The sequence below is a fragment of the Rhinopithecus roxellana genome, chromosome 5 (assembly GCF_007565055.1).
Source record: "Rhinopithecus roxellana isolate Shanxi Qingling chromosome 5, ASM756505v1, whole genome shotgun sequence".
Classification (NCBI taxonomy): Eukaryota; Metazoa; Chordata; class Mammalia; order Primates; family Cercopithecidae; genus Rhinopithecus; species Rhinopithecus roxellana.
The window spans coordinates 8,667,046-8,687,438 of NC_044553.1; the positions used below are offsets into that span (position 1 = coordinate 8,667,046).

General features: G+C 41.9%; 1 protein-coding gene across 1 annotated transcript; it reads left to right on the forward strand.

Annotated features, from left to right (window-relative positions):
- Nucleotides 1-754: 754 nt before the first annotated feature.
- PTGER2 (prostaglandin E receptor 2) lies at nucleotides 755-15,357 on the forward strand. Its single transcript, XM_010372076.2, has 2 exons — nucleotides 755-2,483; nucleotides 14,611-15,357. The coding sequence occupies exons 1-2, from the start codon at nucleotides 1,641-1,643 to the stop codon at nucleotides 14,842-14,844; spliced, it is 1,077 nt and encodes a 358-aa protein (XP_010370378.1). The 5' UTR covers nucleotides 755-1,640; the 3' UTR covers nucleotides 14,845-15,357.
- The last annotated feature ends 5,036 nt before the right edge of the window (nucleotides 15,358-20,393 follow it).

Consider the following 20,393-nt stretch of genomic DNA (forward strand, 5'->3'; position numbering starts at 1 on the left):
GAGAAGTTTAGGGATTGAGGTAGTGGCTGCTGATACGTGAAAACAGGCCTGTAAACTTTGCAAGCGATCCAGTAAATTATGCTTGTCCTAGTGGGACCCCCCACTCCACATTCCAATCCCCAGGCCAGAATCATCAAAGTTGGCAAAAAATATTAATGGAGAGTAAGCAGGTTATAGCAAGATAGGTTCTTCAGCAGGCAATTTGCTTCCTCCCACGTGATGACTCTTTCTTGCCAGTTCCCTAGGCAGATCAGACCCTTCACTTCCCAGCTGGCCTCCCTTCCCCAAGTGAATGTGATTTCTTACAGAACACAATTACCCATGTTGTCTGCCACACTGGATTTTGTTTTGTTTTTAAGTATCAGCTCATTTTCACGACTATGCAATTATGACAACATGTGGTAGGAAACCATTACTGTCAGCTCCAGTCTGAAACTGGCCACTTACCAATACACTTTGCCAGGAACGAGTCTTTCTGGAGGGATACTACGTGGTTAATAGAACATGTAAAGATAAACGGCTAAACAAAATATCAACATTTTCTTACAGAGCCTCTGAGCTTAAGGACAGAACAGTGATGTGCAATGGTTTTCATGTATCCACAAACACAATTCTGTACAATTACAAGAAACATTCTTTTTTTTTTTTTCTTTGATGGTTGCTTAACCAAGTGGTTATCCGTTATGCTGTTGACATAGGAAAAGGTGAAATGCTAGTAACCGAATCAAAGGGGCAGTGCAACAGGCCGCTCGGTGGTGCTCATTGCGTGGTTTGATTCCTTGGATGGACACACTTGCTTTACACTTCCTCCCAATTTTTGTCCCAACCTTTTAGTGTATCTTCCTGGGAATGGTAAAAAACAAAGCAAAACATTTTGGTTTTACTTCAAGCTGCCTTTGGACTGTTATTCCCTTGTTCCGCTCATTTCATGGGATTGGATTCTCCTAACTTCGTTGTTTGGTGAGTCTCTTTGCTTTGCTCTTTGCCCCGATCTTCTGTGCATTCTGCGCCGACCCCGCAAGTGCTCCTGCACTCCCTCCCAGCCCACTGCTGGGGCTTAATGCTTCCCAGCCGAGGTCAGACTGCCGTGCGCTTCGAGTACCCGCTGCCGAGGACTCGACAAACGCCTCTCCGGCCGGTTGAGGACAGCTCCAGTACACCGCCAACACGCGCGCCTCTGCCCAGTGCCGCGCCCAGCGGGTGTTCAGACGCCTTCTCTCCATCCCCGCCGGCGCGCCCCAGGCACTCGGAACGCCCCCACCAGTGTGACGCGTCCTGTCTCCCCGGCAGCTCGCGGACACTCGCACTTGCAAGGCCTGGCCAGCACTCCTGGGCCCGCCCCCCGACGGTGTAGGGGCGGAGACGACGGCTCCCCTAGGCTCTGGCTCCCGGCCTTGGCCTGCGCGGGTAGGCGCGGGATCCTCGAGCGCCGCTCGGATGCAGCAGCCGAGCCGCCACTCGGCGCGCGGCAGGAGACACAGGGCAAGCCGCCGTCGGCGAGCTGGGTGCGGGAAGCGGGCTCTGGATTTCGGTCCCTCCCCTTTTACCTCTGAGTCTCGGAACGCTCCGGCTCTCAGACCGTCTTCCTCCCAGGTAAAGGCCGGGAGAGGCGGGCACATCTCTTTTCCAGGCACCCCACCATGGGCAATGCCTCCAATGACTCCCGGCCTGAGGACTGCGAGACGCGACAGTGGCTTCCCCCAGGCGAAAGCCCAGCCATCAGCTCCGTGATGTTCTCGGCCGGGGTGCTGGGGAACCTCATAGCACTGGCGCTGCTGGCGCGCCGCTGGCGGGGGGACGCGGGGTGCAGCGCCGGCCGCAGGAGCTCCCTCTCCTTGTTCCACGTGCTGGTGACGGAGCTGGTGTTCACCGACCTGCTCGGGACCTGCCTCATCAGCCCGGTGGTACTAGCTTCTTACGCGCGGAACCAGACCCTGGTGGCACTGGCGCCCGAGAGCCGCGCGTGCACCTACTTCGCTTTCGCCATGACCTTCTTCAGCCTGGCCACGATGCTCATGCTCTTCGCCATGGCCCTGGAGCGCTACCTCTCGATCGGGCACCCCTACTTCTACCAGCGCCGCGTCTCGCGCTCCGGGGGCCTGGCCGTGCTGCCCGCCATCTATGCCGTCTCCCTGCTCTTCTGCTCACTGCCGCTGCTGGACTACGGGCAGTACGTCCAGTACTGCCCCGGAACCTGGTGCTTCATCCGGCACGGGCGGACCGCTTACCTGCAGCTGTACGCCACCCTGCTGCTGCTTCTCATCGTCGCGGTGCTCGCCTGCAACTTCAGTGTCATTCTCAACCTCATCCGCATGCACCGCCGAAGTCGGAGAAGCCGCTGTGGACCTTCCTTGGGCAGTGGCCGGGGCGGCCCCGGGGCCCGCAGGAGAGGGGAAAGGGTGTCCATGGCGGAGGAGACGGACCACCTCATTCTCCTGGCTATTATGACCATCACCTTCGCCGTCTGCTCCTTGCCTTTCACGGTAAGTCACTCCCTACGTTTCCACAGCCTGGCTCTGCTCAGCCTTCTCATGCTCTCCCCTGACGCCTCCACCCTTTCCACCACCCTACAAACTTTTTGCAACTTGTAAAAATATGTCCTAATTTGTAAAGATCTGTAGCCTTCCCCACTTGCTTCCCCTCCTCTTTAATCCACTTCCTTCCTCCCTCAATCCTGGCTTATGGGCGTTGCTAGGCTAGAGTTTCATATAAGGTAATACAGACCGTCCGAAAGGGAGTCCTGGGCCTCAGCTAAGCCAGCCAATCTCCTCATCCTAGCCCTGTGCGGTGTCCCTTTCTCGCCGTTGTCTATCTTGGCTTAGTAATTGAGAAAGAGGCAGCCCTTTCCACCTTAGGATGGCTGTCACTGTTCCAACCTGATGACCTAGAGCTGCAGTTTGCTGCCCTGTACCTCTCACCCACTGTTCTCCACTAGTTCTCCATGCTTGCCTTCTGTTCCTGCCAGGGCAAAATGTAGTACCCAACCCATAACAATCCAGCTGCCATTGAAAATGGTCCCAGATGAGAAAGGTCCCTGATGCAGAAATTTAGAGCATTTGTTATTTGTCCTAAAAGTCCAACAAACATCTAGTTTATAGGTTTCCCAATTTATATATTTGAATGTAACTCTTTGTGGCCATGAAAGTTTATAAAACCATAATGATAACTAGAGGAAATACTTGGAGGAACACCTTGCTAAGCATTTGTAATATCTTGCAAAACACCCTCTTAATGTCACTGTCAGAAATACACATAGGTGTCCTTCAGCTTACAGTCAGGCACTTGAACACAAAGCTACATGCAGGAATGGCTGGTCCATCTCAGGAAGGGAAGAGTGGGGCTACCTGGGGGACTGAAGGACAAGAGATCAAGTCCTGGCATCATGCTGCCTTGATTTGGGGCAACTTTAGCAGTTAGTTTATGCTAACTAACTGCTACATGATATGAGGCTGTGAGTTCAAGTCTCCTGAAGTGTAACTTTTTAGCTGAGCCTGGAATATGTTCGAGAATGTGCTGGCCTCTTACAGGGGCTGGGAATTGGGAGCTGTGGCAACTTCACTTCCTAATCTTCGGAAGAGTTAGACTGCTGCTGCAGCATCAAAGCAGTTAATAGTGACTTCCACCTGCCACAATCTTGGAGAAAATAAAAGAGATGGGCAGGGCCTACTATTAACAGGTCTGACCTGTAAAAGCTGGAGGAGAAGTAACTTTATCCTATCTCCTGCCTCCATTACTGCTTCTCATATCTTCATATGCTCATCCTCAGGGATGGGAAGGGACACAGGGTCCCAAAAGCCTGAATATGATTCTCTCCTCCCCAGCCCAGTTAACTCCCTTTCTTAGCTATGTTCTCTTCTCCCTGGTCCTCACTGTCCTTACCCTTCTATCCCATCCTCTGTCAGGGCAGAAACTGTTCTGAATTGGTTGCTTTGAGGGAATGAGATGGAATATTCAAAGACACCCTCCTATAAAATGAAGTCGGACTGTGGGAGGCTGCATCTCCCATACCACTCTGAGCAGGGGAGTTTATGCAACAGAAACGCTGTAATGTAGAAATCCACATGGCTTACACACTTTTGATTTATTTTACTAGTAGGAGCTTTTGATTATGTTAGGAGCTAAATCGGCTTTTGAAGGTCAGGACTAGGATGCAGAACATGTATCTATGAAAGGAAGCATTTCAAGTTCCAATAAACAGCTTTGCATTCAGCTCGGGGATCAGAAACTCTTCCTGAAAGACTGTCTTAGGGTGGTGGGAGTTAAGATATCAGTTCTTAGGGTTTTATCTGTCATTTGTGAGTATATTTATAAAAATATCCCCCACCATCAGCTACTTAAATAGCCTAGGAATGGGTTTGGGGTGATAACACACTTGTGAAAATGATTTTTAGTCTCTTTCCTACATGAGCAAGAGGAAAAAGGTCTCCTCTTTGACCATGACTGACCCATTGCCTAAACTGTGTTTTTTTAAAATAAAGGCAGTGGTTTCCAACAGGTTGCCCTGTTTTCATGTAAATAGGCCTTTTACCATGAGAACTCCATCACTGCCATATGTTTTTGTAAATTCAAATACATGTGTGTGGATCTAGATATAGATATAGAAATTGTTTTCCCTCCCTCAGTTAATATTAGGCCAAGGGCTGCTCCAGAGTTGCCAGATAGAAGGGGCTTAGTGACAGAAGTCTGGCTAAAAGGTGTTGAGGGAGTAGGAGCTTTGCTTTGAAGCTGTGTTTTTATTTCTATTTCCTGTTTATGGCTTAGCGGGGCCAGATGGAGACTATGAAGGGGCTTTTGCTCCCCCAAGCCACCTGTAAGCATTGACACTATCAGCAAATTCCTTTGGCTTCTGCATATATTCATGGCAAAGATTCCCAAAGAGCCGGAGAAAATCTTAGTGTGAAAATAATCAGAAAGCCAGCCTCCCTGACTTCTGTTCTTGGAACTACCATGACACCATATCCAGATGAACTCGACACAAAATGGAAATGTGAAGCATTGTCACCTCTTAATAAGAAAATTTATATTGACCACTGATGGCTTTTATTTTGTCAATAGATTATTGGGAATAATTGCTAGTATATTTCACTTACATAGCACTTTAAGCTTTACGAAATGCTGTACTATCTTGATTTTAAGTTATTTCTTGAAGGGCTTATCTGAAAATTCAAGCTCATGGCTACTGTTTGGTTCATACATTCCGCTGTCCAGAATCCTTGGCATGTGCCTCCAGGGGAAGTTGCTTTTTCCTCCGAGTCCTTTTCTTCTACTTGGCCTACACTAAAATTGTGGTCAGAAGTGGCCTATACCAATCTCACACCTGAAGCAGGAATCATTTCCACATGCCCTAACAGGGGGCTCTAGAAGCAAAGGTTTATGGTTGCCTTCAGAAGTGTTTCTGCTTCTCTAACGGAGTGCACGTGATCTGATAGAAATACAGTGTGAACCCCAAATGCAACCCACAAACGGAATTTTAAATTTTCTAGTAGTCATATAACAAAAAGTAAAAAGAAACAGAGAAAATTAATTGAATTATATACTGTGAACCCAATATATCTAAAATATTATCATTTCAAAATATTAGTTATGTAAAATAATTATTAATAAGCTATTCCAAGTAAGTTTCTCCTTTGTATCCCAGAAAATAGTAGCAATCTACTTTATCTCTTCCCACTCCTTCCTCAGGATAATAAGATGCTTTCTATGTCCCTCTAAAGTGGACGAAACCACTGGCAACAAGGAGGACAGCTGTACCCAGTGGGACACCAGTCTATTCCACAGCACTCCAGTAGTGGACAGAGGAGGGGAATGGGGGAATTCAGAAACCTGGAACTACTAATGTCAGCCATTGTCCCAAGGTTTGGGCAGGTTGGAATTACTGCTTCCTCCAAAGATGCCAGTCTAGGGCTTCCAAAATTTTGGAAGTAAAACTGTAAATTTTTTTAAAGGCCCAGTCCCTTCAAGTGAAGTCCAATTCAACCTCATATATCATTATTATCAACCACAAAATAAGACTTTTGAATGCTAGCTTTTGCATTAACCCATTATCTTCACAACACCATAGGAAATAGTATGATGATTTCTATTGCACAGGCGAGGCAAATGACTCACCCTGTGTCCCACAGCTAATGGGTGGTGGAACTGGGATTCAAAGCTAGGCAGTTTAGGCACTGAGCCAATTAACCTAACCACAACACTATCCAAGAGAAAGTATTCATTTCAGGGGTAACAGATGAGAAGATTAATTAAGATTTCATAAAAGAGCTGTGAGACTGTTATAAATATCTGGACACTTTGCCTCTTAATTCCAACTAGTTAGCTTTAAAAATAAAATGGCAAGGACCTTTTTTCTTCATGTCAGCTCAAGGGAGCTGAGCCGGGACCATCTATGTGGTTCTCTTTCTTTTCTCCACAGACCTATGAAACAAAAAGCTGAGACTCAGATTCTAGGAGATTGGCTAATGTAAATGCTGGTCTAAATTAAGAAATAATCAGATTATCCCTCACATAAAATCTTTCATCAGAACAAATAAAACATCTCTTAAGTGATCAAAAACCATGTGGTATTTGGGAAATGACACTGTTTTGGCTGCCCAATATGAAATTCTGCATGGAACCAACAACATATTCGAAACTGTTTATTCACTAAAGGGATATTGTATAAATTAATAAATTCCTCCTTATGTTAATCAGCTATTGCCATCATTTTACAGAGATAAATAGAAACTCTCTTCCTGAAATGGAACAGAACACAGGAAATATATGAGATCTCTATTCTTGCCTCAGATACTGGTTGTGTCTTCATATCCAACTCATATCAAGCCCCTTTCTCGCCACTTTTCTAATTGTGGATAGCTTCTGGCCATTTTAAACTGTTTTCCACATGCCATGAGGATAAAGTGCTTAGGCATTTTTATTCAGTTCTAAAATTTTAAGAGTAAACCATTGACTCATACTAAAAGTTCTCCAATTTTAGAAGTTATTTAGGGTTATAACTTCTAGATAAATCTGATTAGTGGAAATCTGATCTTGGCAATACAAAACAAACTCCAGTAAACAGTACTAGAGTTTCTTGTTCATTTGTGGTACTCATTATGTAAAATATAACATGAATGGGGGTTGAAAAGCTGATATAACATTGGTAGATTACATACATGCAAAATATAACAATTCTGGTAGGAATGAAAAAGAACTCCAGACATCTCTAAGTATAACCACAATGAACTTTGCCTGGTGATAGTTTAAGTTAATGTCCATAAACAACTGGAAGGCCCTTTATCATTTAAACATCATTAATGATGTGTTCGGGGATAGATGAGACAGTTTTAATACACATGATCTTTTAAGAGAAAGTTCCTCTATATGAGTGTTTTCACTTGACGTCTTTTCTCCTTTGCCATTTGATATTATGAATACTGATTTGAATAAAGACACAATTACACTGGTTTTAAAAATGTAAACAGAAAGAACCTTATTTCTTTCCCCAAAAGAGAATTTGTGCATTATGTCCACACCTTTGGTCAAGTGGGTCCTCACTGCTATCTCAGATGGTTTAGGCCAGGTTCTCAGCTTAAAGAGAAACAGCTTCTGGAGATGGTATATTTCTTCTTTGGCATATCAAAAACCAATCACAGTATTAAGTTTTAAAAAAGAATAGAAATGGTGAGACAGTGTTTCGGGAAGGCAATCAACAGGTCTCTTTCCAGCTAGAAGCTTAAGACCCAGTTAATCTGCAACTTGGTCTGCTCAGTTGGCTTCTCCCGACCTATTTTGAAGTTTCTGACCCTCTACTCCCTGTCCTTATCTTGAGCTCAAGTCCATTGTGCCTCAGTTTACATTATCAAGGTATACTAAGCTCCATTTTTCTGAGAATATTTTGCTACCTAAAACTGCCCCTAACAGAAAACTAAACCTAAGAACCTTGCAGCTGGGACATACATGTGATGGGAAGGGCCAGGGATCCTGTAAGTACATTTAGAAAAGGCTGAAAGTTCCTCTAGAGCAGGGTCCATAACCTGTGCCGCATGGAAAGTGCATGGGTTTTCTGCCTGAAATCATTTGCAAAAATGTTTATATGAGTTTATGTTTATACGTTTGTATGAGTCGTGGGTAGATGGTTCGTAGTGTCCATCAGTTTGTCAAAGAGTTAAGAGCCACCATCTTGGAATAAATAGGCCCAGAGGTCTAAACCTTAGCATTTGCTCTTTTTTTGTTTCCAGTTCTGAGAAGCACAAAGCAAAGGACACTCTAGTCCTGGAGCCACATGGATCTGGTTTTTCCTACTGAAGGAAAATAGGCTTCTGTTTCCCTCTACCACAAAGCACCTGTGATTCGGGCAAAGGAATTTCATTAAAGCATCATATACCTGAAAAATAATCTCCCCACAAAATTTTTTTTTAAAGAATAAATTAGGCAAAGTCTATAGTCAGGACATCTTAGTGTCTTTCAGAAGGCAGATAACCATATAACAATCTATGCTTGCAATTTAACTGTGGAAAAGTGTGGAGGAAAAAGAAGTCCCAGTGAAAGCTAAGTAGCTACTTAGCAACAGCCATGGCTTTTCAGTCCATAAACAGGAACCATGATATCCATAAACCTTTGTGACATCTTTGAAGAGAAATCTCCTCCAAACCCATAATGTGGTCAGACATTTGTGAATTTCATGCAAAGCTTTACGTTACAGGCTTTTTATATAGACGGCAGCAGAGTATGTAGCGGCTGAAAGCAAAGTTTGGTGTCCCATGGATTCAGTTTGACTCCACATTTTCTCTACTTACCCAGACTGTAATTCTATGCAAAGTAATTGATATTCTAAACCTTCATTTCCTTCTAACATTGGAATAATAATACTTTGTAGGTTTGTGTAAATATTAAACAAAAATATGCCTTATAAATTGCTTGGCACCATGCCTAACATACAGTAGGTGTTTAATAAATGTTAGCTGCTATCTCTAGGGGATTCCATTTCCAAGGGAAAATCAGATTGTATATTAATGATCAGGAAATGAATTCTGAAAGCTCAAAGTCTTTTGTTTGAGTGACCAGGCCTAAGTGGGCCTTTTGTTTTTAAGTGTGATAAATGAATAATTTTAAACTATTCCAGGTTTTAGATAAGGTTCTAAAGGGATGTCTCACACCCTGGCTGCACATTAAAATTACCTGGAGGAGTTTGCAAACCTTGATACCCATGGCTCAGCCTAAACTAATTAAGTCAGAGTCTCTGGGTTCTGGGGGAACGCACCCCCAATATTTCAACATATGTTCTTTCTATTTTCCCTAAGTGTTGGCTGGCTGAGAAATAAAGAGAAAGAGTATGAAGAGAGGAATTTTACAGCTGGGCCGCCAGGGGTGACATCACATATTGAGAGGACCATGATGCCCACCTGAGCTGCAAAACCAGCAAGTTTTTATTAAGGATTTCAAAAGGGGAGGGGGTGCAAGAACAGGGAGTAGGTCATAAAGATCACATGCTTCAAAGGGCAAAAAGGAGAACAAAGATCACATGCTTCTGAGGAAACAGGACAAGGGCAAAATCAAAAACTCCTGATAAGGGTCCAAGAAAGATCACAAGGCAAAGGGCAAAAGCAGAATTACTGATAAGGGTCTATGTTCAGTGGTGCACATATTGTCTTGATAAACATCGTAAACAACAGAAAACAGACTTCGAGAGCAGAGAACCAGTCTGACCTCAAATTTACCAGGGCGGGGTTTTTTCCCCACCCTAATAAACCTGAGGGTACTGCAGGAGATGAGGGTGTATTTCAGTCCTTATCTCAACTGCATAAAACAGACACACCCAGCACGGCCGTTTATAGCCCTCCCCCCGGAATGCATTCCTTCCCCAGGGTATTAATTATTAATATTCCTTGCTAGGAAAAGAATTTAGCAATATCTTCCCTACTTGCATGTCCATTTATAGGTTCTCTGCAAGAAAAAATGGCTCTATTTTGCCTGACCCTGCAGGCAGTCAGACCTTATGGTTGTCTTCCCTTGTTCCCTGAAAATCACTGTTATTCTGTTCTTTTTCAGGATGCACTGATTTCATATTGTTCAAACACACATGTTTTACAATCAATTTATACAGTTAACACAAATATCATAGTGGTCCTGAGGTGATGTACATCCTCAACTTATGAAGATAACAGGATTAAGAGATTAAAGTAAGATAGGTGTAAGAAATTATAAGAGTATTATATGAGAACTGATGAATGTCCATGAAATTTATGTTCCTCTGCCGCGGCTCCAGCCAGTCCCTCTGTTCAGGGTCCCTGACTTCCCACAACATCTGGGGAAGGGAGAAATGCCTCAGAATATTTGTATGTATGTATGTATGTATTTTGAGACAGAGTCTCACTCTGTCACCCAGGCTGAAGTGCAGTGGTGCGATCTCGGCTCACTGCAACCTCCGCCTCCTAGGTTCAAGTAATCCTTCTCCTCAGCCTCCCAAGTAGCTGGGATTATAGGTGCCCACTACCACGCCTGGGTAATTTTTGTATTTTTTAGTAGAGATGGAATTTCACCATGTTGGCCAGGCTGGTCTTGAACTTCTGACCTCAGGTGACCTGCCTGCCTCAGCCTCCCAAAGTGCTGGGATTACAGGTATGAGCCACTGTGCCCAACCTATTTTTAAAGCTCCTCAGGTGATTTAAATGATCAGCCAAATAAAAAGCCCCCATTTGCTCTAAAATTCTGAACCCATTTTGTAGTTGCATTAAAGATAGAAAAGTAGGCCGGGCAGCGGTGGCTCAAGCCTGTAATCCCAGCACTTTGGGAAGCCGAGACGGGCGGATCACGAGGTCAGGAGATCGAGACCATCCTGGCTAACACAGTGAAACCCCGTCTCTACTAAAAAAATACAAAAAACTAGCCGGGCGTGGTGGCGGGCGCCTGTAGTCCCAGCTACTTGGGAGGCTGAGGCAGGAGAATGGCGTGAACCCGGGAGGCGGAGCTTGCAGTGAGCTGAGATCTGGCCACTGCACTCCAGCCTGGGCGACAGAGCGAGACTCCGTCTCAAAAAAAAAAAAAAAAAAAAAAAAGATAGAAAATTAGCTCAAAAGAATAGTACCTGGCCAGTGCCAAAATGAAGTTTCCTATGGGAGGCTGCTTCTATACATGACAATGCTAAAATAGCACTAATTCTCATCTGTGCCACTTTGTAAATGTCACAACAAGGCTCTACCTTCTTAACAAAGCCCTGTAGAGGGAGCCTGCCCTAAGGAATTAAAATTCACTGATTCGTTGGGATTAGCACTTGGTATTTTTCTCATATATTGGTAGTGCACACAAAAAGATGGATAATTTCTACCAACCTCTGAAACTGAATTGCTGAATATCACTGACATATTATTAATTATCTTATATCCTTTGTGACATCCTTTAATTCAAAACTCAGGACTGGCTGGAGGGAGAGGAGAATGGGCAGTTACTGTTTAATGGGTACAGAATTTCAATTTGGGATGATTAAAATAATTCTGGAGATGGTAGTGATGGTTGCTGTTCCTTGTGCTTCTATGTGGATGCAGTCAAGTGCATCCACAAGAGGAGACACAGGAGACGTTCAGGAAAACACAGACATGGCAGATCGCTCAGGGCCACATGAAAAAGCATCGGTTTCAGTCAGGAGGCAGAGGGGCAGGAGAATGGGGAGGATCTGGGCCAAGACTTTATTGGAGTTTCCACAAGAAAGGCAGAGCAGGGTAAACAGTTTAGGGTTGGTTAGGTGGAATAATTTCAGCAGGCTCTAAGCTATAGGGGTGGTCCCTAGTTGCCTGATACCTGGCACTGGAATGATTAAAGCAGAAGAATAAATATTTCCTCTCGGTGTATGGGCTAGATAGAAGAGTTCTGGCCCTGGATAGGTTAGTCTGTATATCACAGATATGCTCCCAGCCTAACTCTTTGCTATCTCTACAAATTAGCCCCTAGAGGGGCAGTCTCTCCCGGCCAAGAAGAATTTAAGATGTCAAAACATAATATGCAGAAAAGTGAAAATATAAAAAATATGATTGCACCACAATGTAAATGTATTTAATGTATAGCTGAAAATGGCAAAATGGTAAATTTTATATTTATTTTACTACAACTTTTTAAAATCCCAGTATCCATAAGATCAAAAATATAGTAATCTAGGCAAAAGACAAGAACCAAAAGAAAAAAATGGAGAGGTAGAAGACAAAACTTACATCAAGAATTTTGAGGGTCACTGAAGTATGTCTCTTCTCCAAGTATAAAGAAGGAACTGGCTGGGCGCAGTGACTCACGCCTGTAATCCCAGCACTTCAGGAGGCCAAGGCAGGCAGATCTTGAGGTCAGGAGTTCGAGACCAGCCTGTCCAACAGGGTGAAACCCCATCTCTACTAAAAATACAAAAATTAGCCAGGCATGGTCGTGGGTGCCTGTAATCCCAGCTACTCAGGAGGCTGAGGCAGGAGAATCACTTGAATCCAGGAGGCAAAGGTTGCAGTGAGCCGAGATCACACCACTGTACTCCATCCTGGGTGACAGAGAGAGACTCCATCTCAAAAAAAAAAAAAAAAAAAAAAAAAAAAAGCTGTCTTCTACAAAATATTGGTCACCTCCCAAAGTGCAAATTTTAAGCAATTCTCAAAATTACCCAGCACAGCAGATGAAAAGGAAAGGAAACAGTACAGAATTGCTTCATCCTCTACAACCATTTTTCACTTCTCATTATTCTGTCACGCTCTAAAGACATTCAGGAACTCTGATGTGGGTTATTCTCCCCTGAAAACCTGACTCATCTTAATGTGTGAAGCTGCAACACCAGAGGCTATGCCTTTTCTGCACTTCTCTACAGTGTGAGTATGTTCTCTGGCTAAACTAGATCATCAACTTAGCTGCAGGCCCTTTCTACCGGAGTGCTCAGTTATGCATCACGTGCACACGTGTGTGTGCATATGTAATCACTAATGTGTTTTAATCTATAGACCTATGTGCATCATTATCCTGAATTTCTTACCTCCAAATCACTCCTTTCACACACCAGCCTGTATAGATTTCATCCCAAATAGTTTAACTGACAGGAAAACTATTGCTCCATTGCATCTCCTCACCTAGCTTTCCCATTCTCTCTGTAATCTGGGAAATCTACCATCAATTCTTTTTCCTCACTCATCTGCCAAATCTTTTCTCCATTCCCTATGCCAAGATTCTCCAGCATAAACACCTACGGTTGCCAAACCTTCCTGCCCTTGTCCTAACGGAAACAAACTGAAGATGACTACCCTTTGCCCTCTCTGCAATTTGCTTTGTATATCCAGTTGCCAGATGCCTGCGGAGTAAGTACTAGGAGAAAGGAAACAAACTGCTCCTTCTTCTGCAGAAAGAGAGCGAAGAAAAGAGGGGCTAGGTCTCTAAAGCCATTGGTGAGAAAGACCCTGGAGCCTTATAAAGCACTGGTTTTAAATGACTAGGTGTGATCTACCTTTGTTTTCCTCTTTTCTGTGAATTTTGTGGAAGTGTGATCTTTATCAAGATGCACTATTCCATTCCTTCCAACCTGCCCAAACATTTGTGTTGCTCCCTAAATAAGAAATTGTTTGAGAGCTGGTAGAGCAGTTTGGTCCACATGTAAAGATGTGTCAGCTTTCCAGTGTTCAGGACACTGTTCTGGGGCCTTTGCTAATACAGGCCTGCATGTAGCACACAGTGAGCACTGCACTACCATCAGGAGAGTTGGAATTTGCATCCTGATTTGGCCACTAATCAGCTCTGGGTACTTGAGTAAATTATCTAATTTTCTATACCCCAGTGTCTGCATTTGTAAAATGGAGATAATAACAATGAACACTGTGGAACACTTAGGATGTCAGCACTGATGTAAGTAGCTTACACATATCACTTCCTATCATTCTTTCAGCAACTCTGTGGAGTGGGTGTGTTATTATTATCACCCATTTTAAAGATGTCAAAACTGAGGAAGAAAGGTGCATTAATAATATCTTGCCATTGGTCCCAAACTATATACAGAGCTAGGATTCAAACCCAGTCCAATGGCCAGAACTCATACTCCCCCTGAGGGTGTTCCAGTTGCAGACCCTGTCTCACTGAATTGCAATCATTAGATTTAGTATTTGGAAGTAAATGTAACATGTTATTAATTTTCCTGAAGTTCACTTCCCTATCTGTTAAAAAGAGACCATCTCTAAGTTTCAGAGTTTCTCTAAGGAGTAGAGATAAAGCAGGGTTAGTACCCAGAACAATTCATGACACATATATTAGGTTATTGATACACTGGAGCTACTAATATTATCATTATTATTTATATTATTAAAAGATTCTATTCTAGGTGACAAGAAAAGTTTATTTCTGTCCATTCCCAGTGACACCAGAACATTGTGCATAGTGTTAATGTTAATTGCATTCCACAGAAAACATGCTTGCTTTCATTGAGTTCAAAGGGAAAAAATACATTCATTATGTTACAGTTTACATGAGGAAGAAAGGTGAGATTCCCACCACCCACCTTTCGTTCCCCACCACTACCACAGACAAAACATGGTTTTGCTTTTAAATCTCAAGACATAACATAGGATCTAAGCCTGTCTACTGCTACGATGTAAAACTAACATCATTTTTCTCCTTTGCTTCTTACAGATTTTTGCATATATGAATGAAACCTCTTCCAGAAAGGAAAAGTGGGACCTCCAAGCTCTTAGGTTTTTATCAATTAATTCAATAATTGACCCTTGGGTCTTTGCCATCCTTAGGCCTCCTGTTCTGAGCCTAATGCGTTCAGTCCTCTGTTGTCGGATTTCATTAAGAACACAAGATACGATACAAACTTCCTGTTCTACACAGTCAGATGCCAGTAAACAGGCTGACCTTTGAGGTCAGTAGTTTAAAAGTTCTTAGTTATATAGCATCTGGAAGATCATTTTGAAATTGTTCCTTGGAGAAATGAAAACTGTGTAAACAAAATGAAGCTGCCCTAATAAAAAGGAGTATACAAACATTTAAGCTGTGGTCAAGGCTACAGACCTGCTGACAAGGCACTTCATGTAAAGTGTCAGAAGGAGCTACAAAACCTACCCTCAATGAGCATGGTACTTGGCCTTTGGAGGACCAATCGACTGCACTGAAGATCCAGTTGCCTTTTGATTTAAGCTTTCCTGTTGAATGACAAAGCATGTGGTTTTGTAATTTGTTTGAAACCCCAAATAGTGACTGTATTTTCTATTTTAATCTTGCTACTACCGTTATAAATGTATAGCGTACAGCCAGACCAGATTAAACTTCATATGTAGTCTCTAGGAAGTCGATATGTGGAAGCAACCAAGCCTGCTGTGTTGTGATCACTTAGTGAACACTTTATTTGAACAATGAAGTTGAAAATCATAGGCACTGTTTACTGTGATGTTTGTGTATGTGGGAGTCACTACAGTACTATTCTTACAAGAGTGGACTCAGTCGGTTAACATCAGTTTTGTTTATTCATCCTCCTGGAACTACAGGTCCAGTTGTCAGGTTATTTATTTTATAACGTCCATATGCTAATAGTGGACTTAGTGGTTATTTATTTTATAACATCCATATGCTAATATGCAAAAAGACTTTAGGAATGGTTCTCTCAACAAGAAATAATAGAAATGTCTCAAGACAGTTAATTCTCATTAATACTCTTTATTTATCCTATTTCTGGGGGAGGATATACGTGGCCATGTAGGAAGCCAGATATTAGGATTAAAAACTGAAAAATTTGGTTCATTCTTCAGATATACTGAAACGCTTTTAATGTTGATATTGGGGCCATGAGTAAAATAGACTTTATAAGACGACTGTGTTGTACCAAAATTCATCTGTCTATACTTTATTTAGGGAACATGGTTTGACTCATCTTATATGGGAAACCATGTAGCAGTGAGTCATATCTTAATATATTTCTAAATGTTTGGCATGTAAATGTAAACTCAGCATCAAAATATTTCAGTGAATTTGCACTGTTTAATCACAGTTACTGTGTAAACTCATCTGAAATGTTATAAAAATAAACTATAAAACAAAAATTTGAAAATGGAATAGTATTTTATGAAGTCCCTCAAATAACATTTTGCAATCAATATAAACATAGTACCGTTTAAATGAGATCAAAGTGGAAAAATTATATTTAATTTGGCAGATTCGTAAGGTGTGGTTGCCAGGTTTTAAAAGTGTGGTTGCAAATCAGAGTTTAAAATATTCATTATAATACTCGGTATTAGAAGATATTTTTTTCCTCCAGTTTTTACCCTTCCAGTATGATCCTTAAAATAGTAGAACCATCTTATTTTTTACATAGTGTTATTATTGGATAGCCACTCCTTTAAAAAAAAAAAAAAAAAGAAGAAGAAGAAGAGAGAGAGAGATGCTTGTTTTCTCCAAAGTCTCATTGAGTTGTTTACCAAAACTATTTCCTTTAAGCAGTTATAGAACTAGATGATCACTTAGAATGATTTCAAACCAATGTAGGCATCAGTGTATTTTGATACAAACAATCTACGTCAAATCAGCTCTTAAGAAGAATAAATAAGTGGTTTGCTTTTCTACAAATTTAAACAAGCCAGGCAAAATTTAACTAAAATCTCGACATGTAAATAAATCTTCCCTGTCCACCAGGCATTCTAAAGTTAAGAAATTATTCTAAATGGGACTAATTAGGCCCATGGGTAATTCCTAAACATAAAATTCTGAAGTTGCTTTGAATCTAGAAGATTGATTCCTTTTATCAGATGACTTGTTTTTCTCCAGATGAAAATGTCAACTACAGTTTTTCACTCCACCTTACCCCTCCCCCTAAAATCCCAGAATAATGCCTGAGAACTGAAAATAAAAACACAAAATTGGACATAATATCACTAGCAGGAATAAAATGATTCACTCTGGAGGCCAAAGTATAAGAATTTAAGCCATTTATTTAAGCACTGGTATATTTCTAGAACTTTGTTTTCCTCATGTACTCCTGTTCCATGCACTGTGCTGGTATTTCATTTACACCAAAATATATGTAGGAGTTGAAAGTAAAAATCCTCTGTAATAGTCATTACCTCCTATTAATGGCAATTTAAAGGTAACTTAGAAAAAAATTACTAAAATTAGCTATGTAAATATTCCCTGTCTAAAAATCTTACCACATCAGATATACCTAAGTTACTGATTCATTATCAAGTTAAATAAAACAATAGAATTTACTTAGCCTGATATATTAAAGAACTGAATTGTGATAAAAGAAGATCTAGACTTTATTCTTTGCCCCCAGTAGTCAGAATGAAAAGGGAGAAAGAAACTATAGTTGGGATTCCCTGCAGCATGCCAGCCCTAAGTTTAGGTGTTTGGATATGGGATGGACCAAGCTGTCTGCTCTGAGCTGAGTTGTTCCTAAATGGTTCAGTGTGGCCCTGGTCATCTTTTCCAAGAAAGAACTGAAAAATTCTGGTGCTAAATTGTGGCCTTGAATCTCCAAAAATCTGATTGGGATCTGAGTTTGCTTAGAAGATGTAAGATGACTCTGGAAGACCTGCATCACAAAGTGGGTTGGACCCGCGACAACCCAGAGCGAGACCGAAACTCTGGAAACCGCTCCAACTCCAAATTATGATGCTTGCAGAGGCCTCGAACCCTGAGGAAGGAGGGCAAAACTGATTCACGTCACTACACGCTCATGTAATTCAGTTACACTTCGGCATCTCTGTCTCCTCAGCGTCAGTGCGCTTTGAGAGAGGGATTGTCCTAATGCTAATGGCAGGTCAGCTCTGATCTGAACCAAGAAATAACAATACATTCCAGTTTAGAATTTGGTGACTTTGAAAGGCAAGGGAAGACAATTAGCTCTCATTTAGGCCGAGTTTTGTTTATTTCACTTAGCTTAAGCCAAATCTAATGGTTTTTGGAACTTGGGAAGAGCCACTACTTGAGCCATTTAGAGAGAGAGATGCATTCCTCTCTATAAATGATTATTTCATTCATGTTGACTTGCAATGACTACTCTTACTTGCTCTGTTACAACCTGAATATTTGATGCCTCTCTTCTGCCTTCATCAAACACTCACTCCATTGGCTTTCCTCTCAATCACCTAACAGCACTATAATTGATTTTTAAATTTACAAGTCATTTTGATGACCTAAAATACATTCTATGGAAAGAAGTATTATTTTAGCAATTCACAAAAGCAACATTTTAATTTATACATGGGCCAAGGCCATGTATTGGGCATTACTTATTTCAGAAAATTACTTTTTTCCCCCAGCAGCTTTTGTGTTACTATACAAAAAAAAGTAAGTGCATTTTCTCGAATGATATATTTTTATTTCTTATGAAACCTATGAACTATTTAAGATCAATTTTAGTGGTTTAATTCGGTGATCCATGTATTTCATGGCACATGATAAATCCTAATAAGGTTAGGTATTAGTATCATCTTAGATGCCCATTCAGTGGCCCCTCGGACCTCTTTACACACACCTGGCTCTTATTTCTGATTCTCAGTGGTGGTGGTGGGTGCTAGGGGTGATGCTATATATTCATTAACTCTTAGTAACTGTCAAGAAAAATGACAATACACAAATGGGACGAATTTGCATTTCATAGAATGCAGTGAAGATTGGTACACATGGGAGAATGTAGAGTAACGAGTAAGTATAAAAGAGAGAGGAGGCCAGGCGTGGTGGCTCACACCTGTAATCCCAGCATGTTGGGAGGCCGAGGCGGACGGATCACGAGGTCAGGAGATCAAGACCATCCTGGCTAACACAGTGAAACCCCATCTCTACTAAAAATACAAAAAATTAGCTGGGCGTGGTGGTGGGTGCCTGTAGTCCCAGCTACTCAGGAGGCTGAGGTGGGAAAATGGCGTGAACCCAGGAGGCAGAGCTTGCAGTGAGCCGAGATCGCGCCACTGCACTCCAGCTTGGGCAACAGAGTGAGTCTCTGTCTCAAAAAAAAAAAAAAAAAAAAAAAAAAAAAAAAAACAGAGGAACAAGAGAGACAGAAAGACAACAGGCCATATGACACCTCACCATTTTGGTGCCCTCCTCCAGATCTTATCCAAGTGATCAATGCCCATCTAAAAACAGTGGGCCAGAACCAAACACCGGTAATTCTAAACCAGTGTTACCAATATTGAATGCTGATATTTCAGTTCCTGGCTTAATCTGGATATTATGTTTCTATTAATGCAACCTGGGATTACAAAGCTATCTAGAAACCAGGTCGTATCTTTAAAACCTCCAACAGATAGAAGAAGCAACAGCATTCCAGTTTACATAGAGGAAAACTGGGTGTGCAGGGGCCAAGTGAGTTGGTCACTAGAGACATCCTCATAAGATACCCTTGGGATTATGGTGCTGATCTTGCCAACCTGAGACCACACAGCCATTTTGTTTCTCTCTTGTCTCTTATCTCTTGCTTTTGGATTGGCTGTGTACACTAGGGATGGGGAGCTTTGGGCTTGTCAGTTGAACCTGGTCTTTTGGGTTAATAATTTTGCCCCTGAGATTATGTGGAACTAGATGCCAGTGCCCTACCCCAGAGAACAGGAGTTCTCTTGAAGTGCAACTCACTGCTTTGAGTTACCAAACAACATTTTTACTAGAGTTAATTGGCAATACTCATCTCAGTCCTAACAGTATGCCTGACAGATCATGATAAATAAAATGTTTAACAATTCAACAGTGGCACAAGCAAACCTTTGAAGACATAGTGGAGCCTTTTAGAGCTCTTACAGAGCTCGTCAGTGCGTCCACATTGTGAAGTGTTCAGAGAACAAGCCAAAAAGCCCTAGGCTTTTGAAAACCCAATGTTAACTTTTTATGTTTTTAAAAATAAATGGCCTCATGTCCCCATAGGATGAAAGGTATGATAACCAAAACACTGTGGGCTGCATGTTGTGGTGTACTACTCTCTGACCTGTAAAAATAATTTTTTTCTGCTGTGAGTAGGCGTTCCGATAAAAGAGCAAGCCTTATTGTTAACTAGAGCTTTACTCTCTTGACTACCTTTTATGGTGATGGGAGAGCTGGACACCCACTCTGAGAGGAAACACTTTCAGATGTTCACATCTTTCCATGACATGCCAGTCTGGAAAACTAAGGAAGGTGAAGAGTCAGATTCCTGTCTTCTACAAATTTCTTCTGTGTTTTCAATGAAGTTATAGTAAACTACAATGGCTGCAAAGAAATATTAAGTAGGGAAACAAAATTATCCTGTTATCAGCGTTAAAGGCTTTTTCGAATAATAAGGACTTTCCTTTGTTTCTCTATTTGAGCACATTAAAAAGCTACTAACTGGAATCCTTCATAGCAGGAATTTTGGATTAAGAGACAAATCACATGGGGGGAAAAAGCCTGATAACTTTATTTTTAAACTAACACACTGAAAGGTTAAGTGAGAATCGTGACACTGGGAT